We start from the raw sequence: 18,447 nt of genomic DNA on the forward strand, positions 1-18,447 counted from the left end.
TGAGGGAGTGGTGATGTGGTGGACATTTCTTCAGGTTCATGAGGGAGGCACACATCAAAATGGCTCCTAGAAAGGTCCTTTACTATCTCCCCATGAACATTCATTAACTCAATTGCCATGCTGGCTTTTTTGAAAAATGTCAGTTCAGGAGTCTTGAATTGCTGATTTCTGTAACTGTCCTCAACTGTCTGCAGTCTTTTCTAACTGTGTTTTTACCTCAGAACACTGAGCTCTGCAGCTGACCAACCAGAGGGTGGGGGGTGCACGGAGGCAACAGCCTGGCAGCCGCATAGGAATCAATGGGGGAGCACATTTTACCCCTTTTGACCCCCTTAGGGGTCGAATTTCTAAAAATCCCGCCCCTTTTTTACCCCCTTATGGATCGTGTTTCTCAGAAATCTCTGTGGGGGGCTTGACATCATGGTAGGAATGCACTCCCTTTATTTTGGGTTTCTTGGTGCAGGGGTTTGGCCTGAGCATTGGATTGGAGGGGAGGGCATACCCCCCTCTTTTTTTTACAAAACTACCTCTCATTTATGTTACATTTAAGAAGTGGGACATAACTACGTATTCACAACACCATCCGAGCAATCAGATATTAAGCAAGTTCATATGAACCAATTTTCTAGAACCCACATTGTGAGAAGTTAAATAACCTAATAAAGGAAACCAGTTTTCTACCAATTTGGGGTATATTTCCATTGTGGGTGGGACTGTGGCTAATCTGGGCCAGCAGCACCACTAAGGTGATCCTGCTGGGGAAGCGTCCCTAATGGATTAAAGTACCCTGTTCCTACACCTGACAGACCCCCACCTGTCTGGTGTTGGGGGGATTATGTTTAAAGGCATCAGGGAGGCTGGGCCAGCAGCACCACTAAAGTGAACCTGCTGGGGCAGAATCCCTGATGGATTAAAGTCCCCTGGCCCTGCTCCTACACCTGACAGACCCCCACCTGTCTGGTGTTGGGGGGATTATGTTTAAAGGCATCAGGGAGGCTGGGCCAGCAGCACCACTAAAGTGAACCTGCTGGGGCAGAATCCCTGATGGATTAAAGTCCCCTGGCCCTGCTCCTACACCTGACAGACCCCCACCTGTCTGGTGTTGGGGGGATTATGTTTAAAGGCATCAGGGAGGCTGGGCCAGCAGCACCACTAAAGTGAACCTGCTGGGGCAGAATCCCTGATGGATTAAAGTACCCTGGTCCTGCTCCTACACCTGACAGACACCCGCCTGTCTGTTGCTGGGGGGGGGTGTGTTTAAAGTTATCAGGGAGGCTGGGCCAGCAGCAGGGCTAAGGCAATCCTGCTAAGCAAACCTCCCCAGCAGCAGGGCTAAGGCAATCCTGCTGAGCAAACCGGCTGTAAGCATCCCACCTCCTCTCCTACACCTGACAGGCAAATGCCTGTCCAGTATAGGAGGGGAAGGGGGGAGGAGTATTAGAAGCCACTGTGCAGGCGAGGCTGGCAAGATCACTAAGGCGTTACTGCTGAGGCGGGTTGCCTCACGACTTTAAGCACCCTGCAACTACTGCTGCACCTGACAGACAACTGCCTGTTAGGTGTAGGAGGTGGGGAGAGTGTGTTGGAAGCCATCAGAGAGGCTGGGCCAGCAGCTTTGCTTCACCTCACAGGTGGTTGGCCACTCCTGATTTCCTCAACTGTCATTAGCTCTCTGCAGTCCCCTGTAACTGTTTTTTTTTTACCTCAGAACACTGAGCTCTGCAACTGACCAATCAGAGATTGGGGGGGGGGAGTGCAAGGAGGCAGTAGCCTGGCAGCCACATAGGAATCAATGGGGGGAGCACATTTTACCCCCTTTGACCCCCTTAGGGGTCGAATTTCTAAAAATCCCTTCTTGGTGAGCACCTTTCCCCGAATGTAGTGTTTCTAGGTCCAGCAGTTTGGCCCTTTATCCAAATCACCTGGTGACACTGTAGAAATCCTGAACCCAATGCCTGATTGCTGTGGCTAAATGGCTAAGGATGAAGAAGGTGAACCTAAATCTTAACAAGATGGTGGTAATGCTGGTTGGGAAGACTGAGGTCCTGAAAGACATTCTGCTTCCCACTTGTGAAGAGGTCTAGTTGGCACCCAGTGACTTAATTAAGAGCCTAATGGTGATACTGGGTCTAGCATGATTGCTGAAGAACCAAACTAATGCAAAAAGGACATTCTACCAGCTTCACTTAGCTTTAAATATGGCCCTTACCTTGATTTGGCTAATCTGACCACATGGATCCATCCTATGGTTACCTTGAAGCTAGACTATCATAATGCACTCTGCATGGGTTTGCCTTAAAGATAACTCAGAAACACCAGTTGGTACAGACTTCCATGGCCGAGTTACTACCGGGTGCTAAGCAGAATGCACATATTGTTCCCATTCTGCACACACTCCATTGGTTGTGCGCGTGTGTTGCTGTCAAGTCGCTTCAGCCTTATGGTGACCCTACGAAATGATGATCTTCAAAATGTCCTGCTGTTAACAGCATTGCTCAGATCTTGCAAACTGAAGGCCATGGCTTCCTTGATTCAGTCAATCCATCTCATGTTGGGTCTTCCTCTTTTCCTGCTGCCTCCAAATTTTCCCAGCATTATTGTATTTTCCAGTGACTCCTGTTTTCTCATAACAAGAATGTAGATTGAGCTGGGGCATAACTCGAATGTAATTGTGGACTCAAATCTAATTTGATTACCCACTCCTCCACATGCAGCTGCTGTTGTGATCTTGGGTCAGTCATAAGTTCTTTCAGAGCTGTTCTCTCAAGGACAGTTCTCAAAAGAGCTTTCTCAGCCCCACCTGCCTCACAGGGTGTCTGTTCTGGGGAGGGGAACGTAAAGGGGTTGTAAACTGCTCTGAGACTCCTTCGGGTAGTGAAGGGCAGGGTATAAATCCAATCTCCTCCTCTTCCTCCGTTACAGGGTTCAATTCAGTTTTTTCCCTAACACTTCAAAGCCCCACATACCTGCTACATTCCGTCATGACAGCTGTGCTCTTCTAAGAACAAACTTATGCAGGTATCACCCTGCAAATGAATAAAATCAGCAACAGCCTGTTTATGTACATTCTCTCTGGTGCTTCACAAATTATGGGCAGGGTTACAAACCTTCAGGCCAGACCTGGATATCTCCAGGAATTACAAATGATCTGCAGACTACAGAGATCTGTTCCCTTTAGAAGTGGCTGCTTTGGAGGGTGAGCTCTATGGTATTATACCTCACTGAGGTCCCCTCCCTAAACCCCAAGCTCCACCCCCAAAGCTCCAGAAATCTTCGAACCCAGAGTTGGCAACCCTAATATGGAACAGCCTGCCAGAGGCTAACAGAAAGTCCCCCCCCCTTCTTCTTTTTTTGCATAATATGCAAGGTTTATTTTACATCTCACCCTATTGTCACTGCAATTCAGTTTCTTCTACTTAATTTGTAACCCTCTCTTCTGTCTGGTATCTGAAACTGTAGACCGTTTTGTTGCCTTAGTTTTTTGTTTACTTGATTTGCCTTCCAGTTCTTCAACCCTAACTCCACTGCACTGTCTTTTTAACCAGAAATATTTCCTGTATCATAATTTGTAACCCGCCAGCCATTTGAATTGTTTTTATCATGTTTTGGAATTCACCTTCAGTCTCAGTGAGAAAGAAAGGTGGTCTATAAATAATAGACAAATATATGTCAACTAGGCAGACCTCTGATCACAAACATACCCAGAACGAACAACCATCCTATTCTTCTGTACAAGGCAGAAAGGCCCCGTACAGGCTGAGGGTGGGAATCTTCTATCCAAACTGGCCAGTCACTACAATGGCAGAAGAAAAGCAGCCTTAACAGGTAACTAGGATTTGAGGGAGCGATTAAGGTCCACTTCCCCACGGCTCCTTAAAAAAAGAGTTACCTCTTCTCTGAAACAAAAAGAGCTTTATCATTTTGTTTCAGAAAGTCGAGTCCACCATCTACTGGCCATTATTAAATATAGCATTTTGCAACAACTTTTAAAGTTTGCATTTTCTACTATGAATAAGAACAGATATAATCAAGAGTATTTGAGAACTCTCAGAACAGTATCTCACCCTGTACTTCCTATATTTTATGGGCCTTTGACCTTGCTGTTTAGTTTTTTCTTTTTCTTTATAAACTCTCAGCCTAACCCACCTGACAGGATTGTTGCAAAAATAAAAATGGAGAACAATGTATGATGCTTTGGATCCCCACGGGGATAAAGGTGGAATATAAATGAAATATCATAAAAATAATCTGCCTAGCGAAGACACAGTACGTGTGTCTTTATGCTGTAATAAAAACCTTGTTAAGTCTTTAAGGTGCCATAAGACTCCTTTTTCTGCAACAGACTGACATTACTACTCCTCTGGAAATATTACCATGTTCTTATAGGACTGTTTCCATACAATTTTTGTTTTATTGCATTTGGGCTCCCAACCATCCCGCAGGGTTTTATATCCATTTTTTTAACTAAAGAGAAAACTAGAGATAAGAAATAGTGCCACCCAAGACCACACAGTTAGTGCCTGAGGTCCAGCTCTTTAATCCCAAAGCCACACTTTAAAACATTTTTTATATTCCTAGTCTTACTTTCACAGAAATAAGTAACTACTGACGTCTCATTCTCTTTTAACAAGATACAATTAATTGTCATGACATCCAGTTGCAGCCTAGTCCTCTCCCCACTTCAAACAGTTCTCAAACTCATGTGCTGCAAAAGTTTGCAAAGTTGTGGTGACCAAGACAGCTTGCCAGCAGACACACAAGTGCCTACACATAACACATGCACTGGGAACAACAGCAGCTCTACAGCATTGTTCAAGTTCTCTAGAACGTTATTGATTTGCCCATAGCTCCAACTTCAGGTGGTCATGGACTGATTTATAGATTTCTCATTGCTTTATTATTTCTCATTGCTTTATTAGTTCTCTAGTTTCCTGTATGTCTGAGGTCAAAATCCACCATCTTGTGATATTTTCTCAGTCAAGCGATCCTTGCGTAAGTATTGTAACCTTTACTTTGATTTGCTGCTCTTCTGATTTCTCAAGTCTTTGCTAACAGGGCATGGGGTAAATGTTTTATTTCTTGTGTTGCAAAGTAGCATGCCTTTTGTTCACTTCTGTTCCAGCACATTCCACCCACAGGAACTGTGTTCATCCATGCTGCTGGAAGATATCCCAAAGTTCTTACCTGCTATCTAAATAACCTTTGAACAGCGGCACCCCAGGAAGGAGTGGAGTAGGGACCTATGTTGGCAAAGTTTCACTTTGCAACAGGACTTGGATTTCATTTCTGAAGTCTTCCAGTTCACAGGGAGTCTTGTGCAATCTGCTGCCAGCCAGAATTAGAGGAGTAGCAGGAGGGGGGAGAGTGCTGCTGTGGGTAACAGCAGCATCAGGCTTCTGATGTTGTCTGCTACAGAGCTTACTCCATCGCTTGGGAAGCCCATTCTGGAATCACTGAAAAGAGAATTGATATACTGCTTTTTAAAGTGGGGCCCCTTCCTCACTTTAACCCCTCCTACCTGCTGTGAAGAGTGCAAGACTTGAGGCCTATGAAGGGACTGTCAAGATAAATGTATGACTAAGGCTGAAGAAGGGCTATTAGGATGGCACTTTTTGAAATACATCAATGAAAGCCACTATTGAATTCACCCAGCTCCAGGAGAGGATTTGGGAGAAACAGTCTGCAAAACTGTCATCCATGTGAAATTATTCTGCAATCCAGGATCAATTATAACAGGGTGTGTCAGCACACCTCTATGTGGCGTTCTGTCCCAGATGACGAATATTCTGGGGGAAATCTGTTGGAAATCCATCCTTGTAGGAAAATTGAGTGCTCTCCTCATTTTTGTTGTGTCAGCCCCCAAGAAGAATAAGTATTCCTCTCACTCAGAAACACAAACAAAAACAGGTTTATTTAAATAATCTTTAATGATCATGCTTGTGCTTGATAGGATTTCTAACATCACATTTCAGCAGAGACGAGCATCGAGGTCATCCAGACTACAGAGAAATATCTGAATGATAGGAGGAGGATGCTTGACTGCCAGGGGAATACAAGTCTCATCTCCAAATGACAACAAAGCAAAACTAATAGGGGAGCCGGGCAGGTCATGGCAAGGAAGGAGGAAGGGAGGACAACCAAATGGGAACCCCCCACCCCACCATTCCTGCACAAGCCTCCCACTCTCTGTCCCCACACTGAAACCGTGCATTTTCACAGAACTCCATGCTTTGGGCCAACACATTGTGGTTTTGAGCCTCAAGGTATCAGTTCTGTCCAAAAGCAAGACAAGCCGTCTCCACTTCAGATGCTCTTGGTATTCTGCAAAGGCCAAGAAAGGCATGGATGCCGGGAGAAAACGATTCTCTTTCTAGGCCATGGGGGGTGCTAGACATACAAACAATAATAGTGCACACTCTCGTTCAGACACACACAGAGAGTGACTCAAAGTACAGAAAGTACTGGTTTCAAAGGGAGAATCACCAGGAAGTCCTACTCAGACTTGGCACATACCATGCACTATGCTAGGCAAGGCACTGACTACAACATGGATCCTCAGACTTTCGTCTGGAGCAGCCTACACTTAGGGCACTGTAAGTATCAATCTCCCTGCCACTTCCCTGGAAGCATTCCTCACCTACTGCTGCAGCTTATGTAGCATTCCAACAGTCTCTTTCCAATGAATTTGAAGTTCTTTCAGTTGCAATGACAGAACAGCCTGGCAGCAAATGGGAAGCTGCACTTGGGAACATGCAAAATCCATCTAGGAGCCTGAAGAGAGGAAATAAGGTTGGAGATTTGTCTCCTACTACAGGAGGATATGTTTATAAGGAAACCTCTGCTTTGACCGGCTGCACAAAAGCTGTGAAGGAACTGACAGAGGCCCAATATCCTAAGTGCACTGTCCTGTCCCCTGATGAGGCTCAAAAGCCATGTGCTGGCGAGGCACCTGGCCAGGAGCATATGATGGCATCTCTCCGCAGACCCTTCAGACCTCGAAAGACAGAGCTGGGAAAGGCACAGATCCCCATTCTTCTCTGCCTTTTTATGCATTTCCAGTTGGACCCATGTGGCTTCAGAGGAAGGCAGAAGTCACTATGTCGTCTTCCAGAGATTCATTACCTGCCGGTCCACCCTCCACCACAGGCTTTGTGCTCGTTCCCAGAACAGCAGCTATTTTACTGGTAAGAAAACTGAAGCACTTTATGGCTTTTCTTCTTGCCAGGTAAAGAACCCTACGCGAAGTAGACAGGGGCAGAGCCAGAAAGAGACAGATTCTCCCTAACCAATTAGAGGGGAGAAGGATGTAGGTTCATATGGTACATCCAAGCATGTGGTAAGTATGTCCCCTCCTGACAGTGTACTGGGAGCTAAACATTCTCCCTTGTTACCAGCCCAAGGCAGCTGAGAAGCAACCAACTTTTGAGAAAGGGGACTGGGATGCTGTGTGAGCACCCCACACAGGGTGCACATCTCAGGCACTAAGAATAAGGCAAGGGCCATTTCCTCTTGAATTCCCATGTTGGGCAAGGTTCTCAGCTCTGACGCTATCCCCTCTGGAACAGCCTTATTTGTCCAGTGCCAAAACCATCATCAGCTGCCCCTTGTTACAACTTTAAAAACATGCAACCCCTTCTCCTGATACATAGTAGTAGAAAGGGACAGAGAGATGCACAAAAGAGACACAAAAAGTTTAAAAGTGCCTGTGTGTGGCACACTAGCTCCTCTCTGCTATCAGGCAGGTCTACTCCAACACACCAGAGTCTGCTTCCTAAGACAGAGGTTCAAGGCTGTATACTTTCCCTGAGCCAAGAAGAGACTGGTGTCAAAATATTCTGGCTTTACAAGGAAAGACAAAAGGTTTTGCTTTTCAGCTCTGCTTCAGACTGGACCCTTAATACTGAAATGCAGAGGCTACTGCTTCTCAGCAACCGTGGTGGCATGCTGCCTATGCTGGTAGGGCTGTTTCTGCTTAACAGGATCCTTCAAGGGCCCCTGTGAAGTCACAGCTAGCAACAGCCAAAAAAAAAGAATATTACATGGAAACCAGTTTGAGGTAGCAGGGGACACCAAAACCATTGTTTGCACATGCTGTGCCCATCAGCTCCACCACCATATCTTTCCCCCAGGCAGGGCATACAGACTAAGAACAAATGACAGCAGTCCATTCTAAATAGAATAAACGCTATTGCTTCATTCTGCCTTGGTGCAACCAGCTAGGGCCGTCAAAGTTTGATCAGCCACCCTCAGCTACATACTTGTTCCTAGCTCTCCAGCCTCTGCAGCCAGCCTGTGTTGACCAACAGCACCGCTAGAGCTCCAATCCAGTGTGCAGGATGCTCCCTATCCCCCTTCCTAAGCATCATTCTAGTCATGATCCAAAATGCTCCAGCAGGTTACCAAGTGCAAATAAAACAGAAATCCCTTTCCAAGAGATACAGAAGGTAACACTATGCTTGGAGGAGGGGACACAATCAGGAAATTAAAAAGCTCTATGGGGCAGGGAGGTAGCCAGGGTCCCTTCATGCTCTGGGACAGCCCCATCTTGGAAGGCCAGAGAGGGGGTGAGTGGGAGACTGTAAACCAGCATCCTTTAGCGAGTATTCAGGCTGGAGCTCATGGTCAGAGAGTCTTCCTCCTGGATAGTCTCCAGTTCTTCTGTCTGCACAGCCTGTGTAATGAGGGTCAGCTCCTGGCACAGGGTCTCAAAGCGGTAGGCCACCCGGATGTCTGGCACATTGGTGCGCCGGATATCGTTGCCTTCAGGCCCCTCCTTCCAGTAGTTGGGTCCCAACCAGTACTTCTTTACCTGGGAAACAAAGACAAAAACCAATCCATGGCCAGGACATATGACTACCTGCATTTCTAGCTGAACCATTCCAACTGTAAGAGCGCTCATGAAGCCCTTGAATATGTGTGTGCTGTTTTTAAAGCCAGTATTAATGTGTTTGCTTGCTTGCCTCCTGCCTTGGGGATGCTAAGCTGGGTGGAAAGATGGTATAAAAATGTTTTAAATAAAACAAAAAGGCCCAGCACCAGGTATCTCTCTTCCATGCATTTGAGCAATCCTTTTTTTCACCATTTTCTCTTTAAAACAGTTATTTGGATGCTCTGTGGCTGTCAAGCACAAGAACAAACATCTGCCTCTTTTTTCTTTCGTTGTTTAAAAGAAGGCATCGATGCCATCTCCCTGCAGCAAATGTGGGAACAAGATATTCCCCACAGGTACTCTGGAGAACATCCAGCATTCTGCCTTTGGGGTTCGCTGGGAAAGGCCTTAGAAAACACTTTTGGAGGTGGGCACAGAGCTGAATTTGAATTATATTTCTATTGACCGTGCATTTCTGGAGTCATGCAGCATTACTACAGCTGAAGCCCTCTGAAATTAATGAACTTATACTGGAGTAACTCTGCATGGGATCACATTGATAATGTGTCTTGTGGGTTTAGAGCACGCACAACCTCTGGCCTGCATCCGCCAAGTTTATACTTCTCCCACCTTCCTGGACTCTTCTGGAGTTCACGGTCACATGCAAGCTCAGTTTCCTTGCTCCCAAGGATCTTTCTGGCAATGAGGGTGAAAGGATTGTATGATGGCCTTGGATCCATCCCCCCCCCCAATATTTTAACAAGTTCTAAGTTGTCATTTTATAAATCTAGAAGTGTGCTGAAGGACATAAAAGACTCACATTCATATGCATACAACAGCTTTAAATACAATAATGTTCTAAAAAAAACCAATAATGTTCTGAAGCTGGAGATTTCAGGGAAGGGGCATAAAACTACACAGGTCCCTCACACTCTGAGCCAATGTTCCCTCTAAGCTGAGTTAGTGTGAGCTAGCTCAGTTTTTTAGCCTCCGGCTCACACATTTTTGTCTTAGCTCAGAAAGGATGGCTCCAAAGCAAACTAACTTATGCAGTAGCCAAATCGGTTGCTCACAACTTTAATGCCAGTAGCTCACAAAGTTGAATTTTTGCTCACAAGACTCCACAGCTTAGAGGGATCATTGCTCTGAGCTGAAGAATGTTAAGGTGGAGAAGGAAGACAGGTAACAGTATAGCCAGTGAGAGGTCAAGGCATGACCCCCCCCACACACACACAAACATTTCAGAAAAGGTCCAGTTTTACCCTGTGGGAGAAGCCACTCATGAGCACGCTGTTTCTCGCAAGTTCACACATGTCACAGGAGCTGAGCTTCCACACCTGGGTGGCAATGCTGTACTCTTCCATCAGGGGCTCCTATAAGAGACACTGTCATGGTCTACTGCAGGTACATGTATACAGAGCACTAGCTGGCAGCAAAACGGGTCCCTAAACTGAGTTCAGGAATATCACTGCACAAGCATGCACTGGGGGTAAGCGGTACAGGCTGAGTGGGAGAAACCCATCTGCACCACCTGTGATTTCTCTTCACTAGATATGCTGAGAGAACACTTAAGGGGCTAACATAGCTGTAAGACATGAACAATCAAAAAACAGGGGGGGGGCTGCAAGAAACTGGGGGGAAGCACCACTTCCACCCCCTCCCAGGCCCATCATTTGCCTTCTTTTTCTCCCTGGTGGGGGCTGGGATGCCAAATGGAGAAGACAGAAGAAAGCAGTACCCCCTCCTCCCAGCCCCTGCTGCTTGCCCACCTTCTCTCCTGTGCAGGGTTTGGGGGAGGCGGGAGAAAGCAGCAACACCATCTGCTCCTCCTCCTCCCAGCCACTGCACGGCCCTCCCAGCTTGTTCTCCGTCTTTCTCATGCAGTGATGGCTGCCGCTGCCACCTGCCGTCTTCCCTTCCCACTTGCTAGTTCTCTCCCCTCCTACCCACCTGACTTCTTCTCTGCGCTGCCTCACCACCACCCGTGGTCACCTTTACTGCTGCTCACCCTCACTATAGGGATGCACATTTGGATCTATCTGGTTCTAGTATCTATCCAGAGCAATATTTGGGATCTGGATCCAAGTAGGTACCAGCTGGCAACCTGATGTATTCCACTCCTCACTAACCGGTAATTTAAAAAAACTGATCCCAACTCTTTGTTTTACTTCCTACCCCAGACAGCAACCCCATACACCATGGATGCTCTGAAAAAGGTCAGGTGTTCACATGATCAGCCAATTTGCACTGCAGTGACAGAACAAGAGGCTCTGAGCTCTCTTCCATAAGGTATCATATTAACTCCCTACACTGATACAGATTTCAAATGAAGTTAGCCAGTTTACAGAAGGCCATGGCAAACCAAGAACATGCATTCTCCCCTTTATTGTTTTCCTTAAACTCTACATTCCTAAGCCATTTGGTTCTAGAAGTACGTTTTGCTTATAATGCCTAGAATAGTTCTGCAATTCCAGAGGCTGGCAGGGGAATGAGGAACCACTCCTCTCTCCCTTGCCACTACTCCCTGGCCTTTAGATAGCATGTCCCAAAGCCAAACTTCCAAATTCTTACATTCCTGGCTACACACACAACTCGCGCTTTATCTCTCTACCAGATTCTCATATGCCTGTGCAGGATCTTGCAGGTGACCCGTTCCCTTGCGGGTTACAGCCTTGCTTGGCCACGGCTACCATCACACTCACCTTGGTGAAGTGGAACTGCAGGGGGTCATCTGTGGACAGGGAGACCACAAGGCCCCGCGAGAGGTACTCTGGCAGCGGATTACGGTGGTAGCTCAAGAACAGGCTGTTATTACTAAGAGGAGACATGGCAATGCCAATCTGAGCCAGGTAGTAGAGGTACTGCAGCACAGGTGCCTATGGGCAAAGTTGGGGTTAGTAACTCCTGCAAACGCTTGGTACAAAGGAAATAGCAACAAAAACACTGATCATCTCTCCTCTACCATGTCCAAAAGGAATAGAAATATCTTGGGGATATAGCATTACCTCTAACACGTGGTCAAAGTATTCTGGTCAAGGACTCATAACACACTTGCTGCTGTGCACATTTGTCTAGATTCCTGCCAGATACCTAGCATCAGAACCATCCCAGTTCCTTCTGTAATGAAAGAAACCACCTAGCCCCTCCTCCTGCAAAATCCAGCAGATTTCCATGCATGTGGACGTGCGTGCACAACTTATGTATGCACATGTGCTACTATTCACTTCTCTCTCACCTTGCGGAGCAGGAGGCCATGCGATATGTTCTCTGACAGCATGAAACCCGATACCAGATGATGGATGGGTCCTGCCTCCCCACAGTGGGGGCGCAGCACGAAAGTATGGAAGCCTCTCTTCCTATAGAGAAAGGGCAGCAAAGGACACAGCTCAGTGTCACTGTACAGGAGTATAAAATTAACTGTATGGATAAACAGAGATCAGAGTCTCAACAGCAAATGTAAAATTAATGCAGAACCCAGGAGCAGCCAGACATGGAGGGTCCCGGGCTTCAAGATGTCTGATGTGCCACTGTGCGACACTATCACCAGGCTTCTAAAGAGTCTGGGCTCAAGAAGTCATCGCTCAGAGCCCAGACCACAGTGCCACTCTGGTGTCTTGGAAAAACAAGAAACTGAGGAAGGAAGCTATGGGGAGAGCTCATCACCTACCTGCGCAAATGGTTGAGTACCACCATATTGGCATACGTGTAATAAAGGTAATAGGAATAGGGCGGGTTGTCCTCTTCTGTCCAGTTCCCAGGCAAGGGGCTGTCCAAGTTAAAGATGTGGTGCTCTGGCTTCGATTCATCATCCACACTGTCAAAGCCATCCACCTGCCCAGCCAGATGCCAGGGAAAGAAAGGGAAGAGGATGAGAAGGCAACATCTGTTTTCAAAGACCTCATGACTTCTCTAATCCCATGTGGGAAACGTTTTATGTTATTCCAGGTGTTACCCAAAGACTCCAGTCAGGAAGAACAGTGCAGTGAAGTCAATTATCAAAATCAAAGGGACTAAGCCAGGACAAAGAGCTGTTGCCTGAAGGTTTGGTGCTCCATCTGACCACAGATCAAGACACCCCCAAACCCTGGATAAATGCCATCCTGCCCAGTAATAGAGAACTCAACAGCCATCTCTTTGGCATTATGAGAAAAGCCAACATGTCTTGCAAGGCTTTCTACTTACGTGCTCCAAGAAGAGATGCAACTCTGGATGGCTGGCAGGATGTATAGTAGCTTCAAAGAGGGGCAAGAAAATGTTCTCTAGCATCTCTTGGAAGTTCGCCAGCTGCTTCTTGGTCTTGTACACATCACTGTTGGAAACAGATACACATCAAGACGCAGCCAATCTACTCCATTTACATCCTGGATCCTAAAGGACAGACTTATCACTGAGCTCCCTGTCAAAATCACCTGATTCCCAGGTTTCTTCAGCACCTGCATCGTTGTCTCTTTGCATTACATGATGGGTAATCATGGGCAGTGAGGCATTTCTTATACCAGGTTCTCCAAGTGAAGTAGCATAGTGACCTTGAGACCAAACTAGGCTCAGATCTCACCTATGCAAGCCACACATCAGGTGCAGACTGGCCATTTAAATTTCTGAGAAATCTCCCAGTGGGCCACTTGCTGGTGGCTAGGAGCAAGAAGATACAAACCCCAGCAATTCTGCCAATGTTCTAGCAGCCTCTTGGCTCAGAAGACCCCGCAGGAGCAAATGGCAGGTGGAGTCAGCTCACAGGAAAAGTGTGTCAGCTCACAGATTACCTCCTTTTGCACGGCTTCCAGCTGGGACCACCTCCAGCTGGTAAGCCAATGCCCACTGTCAGCCCCACTGAACCTAGTGGTTTGTGCTGGCTTGTAGCACAGCAGGGGCCACTCAGCTTGGCTTATCTTCCCTTCCCAGCCTGCTCCTGCCACATACATACCTGCTAGAGTTCAATATGTATCTTCTGTACCCTTTCGAAATAGGAGAAAGATAGAACATCTTCTTAGGTACCCATTACAGATTTCTTTTAGTGTGGACATTTTAAGACTTTCTTTACACTTGGTGATTTTATTTTTCTTCAGTATATTCCCAACATGTTTGCTTGCTGATATTAAAATGAAGAAACACTGCACAGGACAGCTGTTGATATCTAAAGCAGCCACTTGTCACCTGAATCACCCAGAACTCAAATAACACATGCCTGTCTTCCATTCACAGCCTTCTCTTTATAAATCATGGCTTATTCTATTCTCTCTGCAGCAGAAAGCTGCCTGTCTGAGCCCTCTAAACATCTCCACATATACAAACTCATCAACAAGCCTCCTTGCCTTCTCACCATAACCTGAAAAGTTGAAGAAAGCTGCTGCATGTTTTGTGTATGTTTTGTTTTGGTTATAAAAATTTCATGTATATTTTCCCCAGCAAGGGAAACAGGTATTGAGCGTGGAAATACAACTGAACAGCTAAGCTTTTGAGCATTTTGCTCTGCTAGGCTAGAGTCAAAAGCGTATGTTAACTCCAAGAAATATAGACTCAATGAAAGAAAGGGCCACAGCTGACTACTAGAGCACATGCTAAGGTCTGAGGTTTAATTTCCAGCGACTTCAATTAAAGGATCTTGAGCAGCAAGTCTGGGAAAGAGCTCTCTCTTTCTTAGCCAGTGAGAGTTGACAATACTGAGCTAGAGGCACCAGCAGTCTGATGTGGTACTAGGTAGCTTCATAGGTAAAAAGTTAACCATTCTGTAGGTTTTTCATCTGCTTGACCTTTCTCCTTGGCTGTCCAAACACACACACACACACAAAAGAAAAGGTACACACAGTTAAGAAAAGAAAAGGTACACACCCCAGGCTCGTTTTTACTTTTCATGTGTACTGGGCAGCAGCTGTATAAGCAGCCAGTATTTGTTAATCCCTTTCCTATGCTACATATTTTATTTTAGTTATTTTATTGTAGTCATTAGAGGAAAATAATATTGTAATCTTCTAAGGAGACTTCAGTTGGTGCAGAATGAGTTATTATAAGCTAGATGGAGCATGCATATTACATCCCATTCTGTGGCTACTCCTCCACTTATTGCTCGTCAGTTACTTGGCTCAATGTAAGGTACTGGCTTTCCCATACAAAGCCCTTCATGGCGTTGGACCCCCCACCCCTGCAAGACCACTCCCACCTATGCCCTGCCACGACAACTTCATTCATCTGAGAGCAGGGCCTTCTGCAAGCACCACCCTGCCGATGGGCAACTGCCTGTGCGTGTGCCTTCTCTGCAGTGACACCCCCCCCCCCATGAGTGGCCTGCCTGAGGAGGTCAGGAAGGCTCCCACACTCCTGGCATTCCACAAACGACGTAAAACAGAATTGTTCAAGAGGGCATTTTTGTAAAGGAAACAGAGCTACCTCCTAACAGATTGGCCCAGGAAAATGCACCATGTTCCTACTGATGCAATACCACGTACTGTATTGTTCAACACACCATGTTTAACATTTATACTTTGTTGAGACAACAGCTCCCTTTCAAATCTCTGTAATTCCTAGTCCTATTACATTACTTTACTGGATGTATCATCCCATTGATTGCATTGATTTACACTGCATCATCCACCTTGAATATCAGTAAGAAAAGTGGGCTATAAATAAATAATAGTTTCAGGAAAACACAGCTACAGATCAAAGCAATAATCTTTTAGATCTGTTCCAACTCTCAAAATATTGGGAAGTGGTACTCACAACAGACGAGGCACCTGCACCAGCCAGCGCACATTGTTGGAATGCACTTTGTGGCGCACAGCCCACTTGGCCAACTTGTCCCACTCATCCCGTGAACGACCATAGATGGAAAGGCGCAGTTCTGCATTCTGATACTTGCTCTCCTCCAGGTCAAACATCACCTCCTGACAGAAGAGAAAGGGTTTGTTAGCCTTAGCCACACAGCTTCTCCAGGGAGGGATAAGATCAGAAAGGAGGGCAAAAAATGCAAGCCTGTTTTCCTAGGGAACAAAAGGGAAAGACACATGTGTACTAGCAAGCTACCATAAAGCAGACAAGAACCTAAAACCATCTACCCAGAATCCTTTGTTTTGGCTTCCCACCTGGCTCTTTGACAGCCTTCCATCCCAAGGATGATGTTATCAGTTACTCTAAAGTCTAATGGAAGAAAGATGGTGGAAGGAGGAAAATCCTACAGCTTGGGAATGAAAGTCAGAGGTAAATCTGGATATACTGCATGCCCTCACATTTGCTGCATAGGTGTTTACACTAGATTTTGGAAGTCTGGGCATGCAAGCTTCTTCTTCTTCTTTTTTTTTTTTACAGAAAAGCCAGCCAACATAGTTTCAAATGCTTGTGATTATGGAGAAAGCTCTGGACACAAGGAAGACATAGGAGTAAAGAAAGGGAGTTTTTGTAAACATCTTGCCAGCTGCATAACACCTAGATGAGCTTCGGTCTCCTTTCTGTTGGCAGGTATAAAAGTGTGGGTGTGGCCAGAGGCATGAGCCCTTGGGCGTCAGCCAAAGAGCTCTTGGCCTAAGCCTGGGGCTTACAACAGCCAGCCCCTCGAATAAGGACCTGCCCGGGATGTGTTTCTTGTCTGGACTGTTTATAACATTGTTTAATTGACATTGTTTAATTTTCCTTGCTTTGAAAATTTCAGTTAACGACTTTGGGTCCTGTTGGGTAGAAAAGGGACACAGAAATGCCTTCATGAACCAATAAAGTGTCCAGTAAAAGCTGTGAACCAGGATTCTAGTCGTTCGGAAATGAAAGTATCCTGTATGGCTCTTACCTCCAGCTTCTTGACTTGACTGACTACCTAACCTGATTTTCATACCCCAGCCTCTCCTCATGCCCCCTGCATACTTTCCAAAAACAGAACAAAGAACAGCAGAAGCTATCTCTGCGTCTGCATAGCTTATTCAAAACTGTAGCTATACACAGAGCTTCCAAGCTGCCCTCACCTTGATTATGTGGGCAAAGTATTTTCCCGACACTTGATTGTCTGTCTTGATGAATATCTCACGAAGGACAGACTCTCCAATGGGGTTATATTTTGCGTTGAACTTGTCAAAACGATGGAAGGTGTTACGGTCCTGTTAAAGGAGAAGGCAGCAAATAAGTTCATCATAGTTAAATAGCTATAATTCCAACTCTCTTTACCTTCACCATTTGTAACCCTTAATCAAAGCTGATCTTGCCCAAACTTCTTTGTTCTACCATATGGCTCTGCTCAACCCTTCTCATGCAAACCTTCTCTCTGTGAAGGTCACCACAAGATGCTCTGTCCTTTGTTTCAACAAGTGGAAATGGAAACTGAATTTTTGCACTGGATGACTATGCAAGTAGTAAATATTAGTAATGTAATCACAGCTGAACAAAAAGACAGAACGAAGACAATTTTTCCTCTAAGTTTCACGTGTTGTGAGCAAAAATTCTACCTCATGATTGAAAAAAGCTAGTAGCATGAAAGTTGTGAGTACATTTTACTATCACATAAATTAGTTTCTTAGATTTTTTCCATAACCTTGTAAAAATCTCAGAATGAATTCTTTTAAGCTATATTTAAACTATATTTTAAGAATAATTTAAACATTATAAGAGAAAACAGAATCAAGTCAGATTTCATTACAGAAAATGTTGTCCTCTATGAGGGTAGACCAGGCCTTTGGAGAACAGGTCTACCTGCCCCTTTCAACTATAATGGTAGACTTGGCCGCTGGAGAAGAGGTCTACCCGCCCCAGTCCACTGTATTGGTAGACCTGGCCTTGGACCATCTCCTGCGCTGAGCCTTAGAAAACATACCAGCACTTTGGGGGGGGGGGAACACTTGCACTCTACTTTGGGTTTTTTTTTTAGTGAAATATGACAAATTTACAGGTCAGGTATAACAGGGGGAACAATCACTGTCAGAACCCTGCCTAACCTAACAAACAGGAAGTTGCTTAAATGTTATCAACCTGTCCAAACTAATTTATTCAAATATTTATATCCCACTTTTACTGTGACTCAAGACATCTTACAAATCATACTGAAAATCATAACAGGGGTGTGCAAAAAATAAAAAAAGATTGGACCAGGGGGTCCAATTCTATGGCCCCAGAAGGAGGTGCTCCCATCCTCCATTGTGACCTGAAAGCGGAAATCCCTGAGCAGCTAACTAAAACGTGTGCCAGAACCCACTAGCGCACCTTAGAGGGAACACTGAATTCAAGAACTGTCATTACACATATAAGATAGGTCTATCAGGTGAAGACTATCAGGTGACAACTATTGTCCAGCATGACATTCTGCCAAAAAGAGGTTGCCATTCAGTCTACCTTTATTCCAAAGGACTGAGAAAACATTTTGTAACCAACCAAAATCAGGAGCTTCTAATAGCCTTGCCAAAAACATACCGCATGGACATCAAGCGTGTCCACACTGAGGTCGTAGGCTGTGAGATTCATGGTCTCAAAGACCTCCTTAAGAGTTTGTTCCTTGCCCTTCTCCACATGAACGATTTCTTCCAAGTGCTTCTTCATAGCCCGCTTGATGAAGCGCAGCAGATGCTTCTGGTTCATGCAGGATGACGCGTGGATGTGTGTGTCCACCTGCA

General features: G+C 45.6%; 1 protein-coding gene across 1 annotated transcript in view; it reads right to left on the bottom strand.

Moving 5' to 3' along the window:
* Positions 1-7,132: 7,132 nt before the first annotated feature.
* Positions 7,133-18,447, bottom strand: part of AMPD2 (adenosine monophosphate deaminase 2) — a 49,159-nt gene continuing 37,844 nt past the window's right edge. Inside the window, exons 10-18 of the mRNA XM_015423553.1 lie at positions 18,248-18,442; positions 16,813-16,944; positions 15,584-15,747; positions 13,052-13,178; positions 12,537-12,700; positions 12,105-12,225; positions 11,572-11,745; positions 10,132-10,242; positions 7,133-8,809 (exon numbers count right to left, since the gene is read on the bottom strand). Coding sequence (XP_015279039.1) covers positions 8,594-8,809; positions 10,132-10,242; positions 11,572-11,745; positions 12,105-12,225; positions 12,537-12,700; positions 13,052-13,178; positions 15,584-15,747; positions 16,813-16,944; positions 18,248-18,442 — 1,404 coding nt within the window. The 3' untranslated portion in view covers positions 7,133-8,593. The remainder of the gene's footprint in view (positions 8,810-10,131; positions 10,243-11,571; positions 11,746-12,104; positions 12,226-12,536; positions 12,701-13,051; positions 13,179-15,583; positions 15,748-16,812; positions 16,945-18,247; positions 18,443-18,447) is intronic.

The sequence above is a fragment of the Gekko japonicus genome, unplaced genomic scaffold (genome assembly GCF_001447785.1).
Source record: "Gekko japonicus isolate JY-2015 unplaced genomic scaffold, Gekko_japonicus_V1.1 scaffold3595, whole genome shotgun sequence".
NCBI classification, from domain to species: domain Eukaryota; kingdom Metazoa; phylum Chordata; class Lepidosauria; order Squamata; family Gekkonidae; genus Gekko; species Gekko japonicus.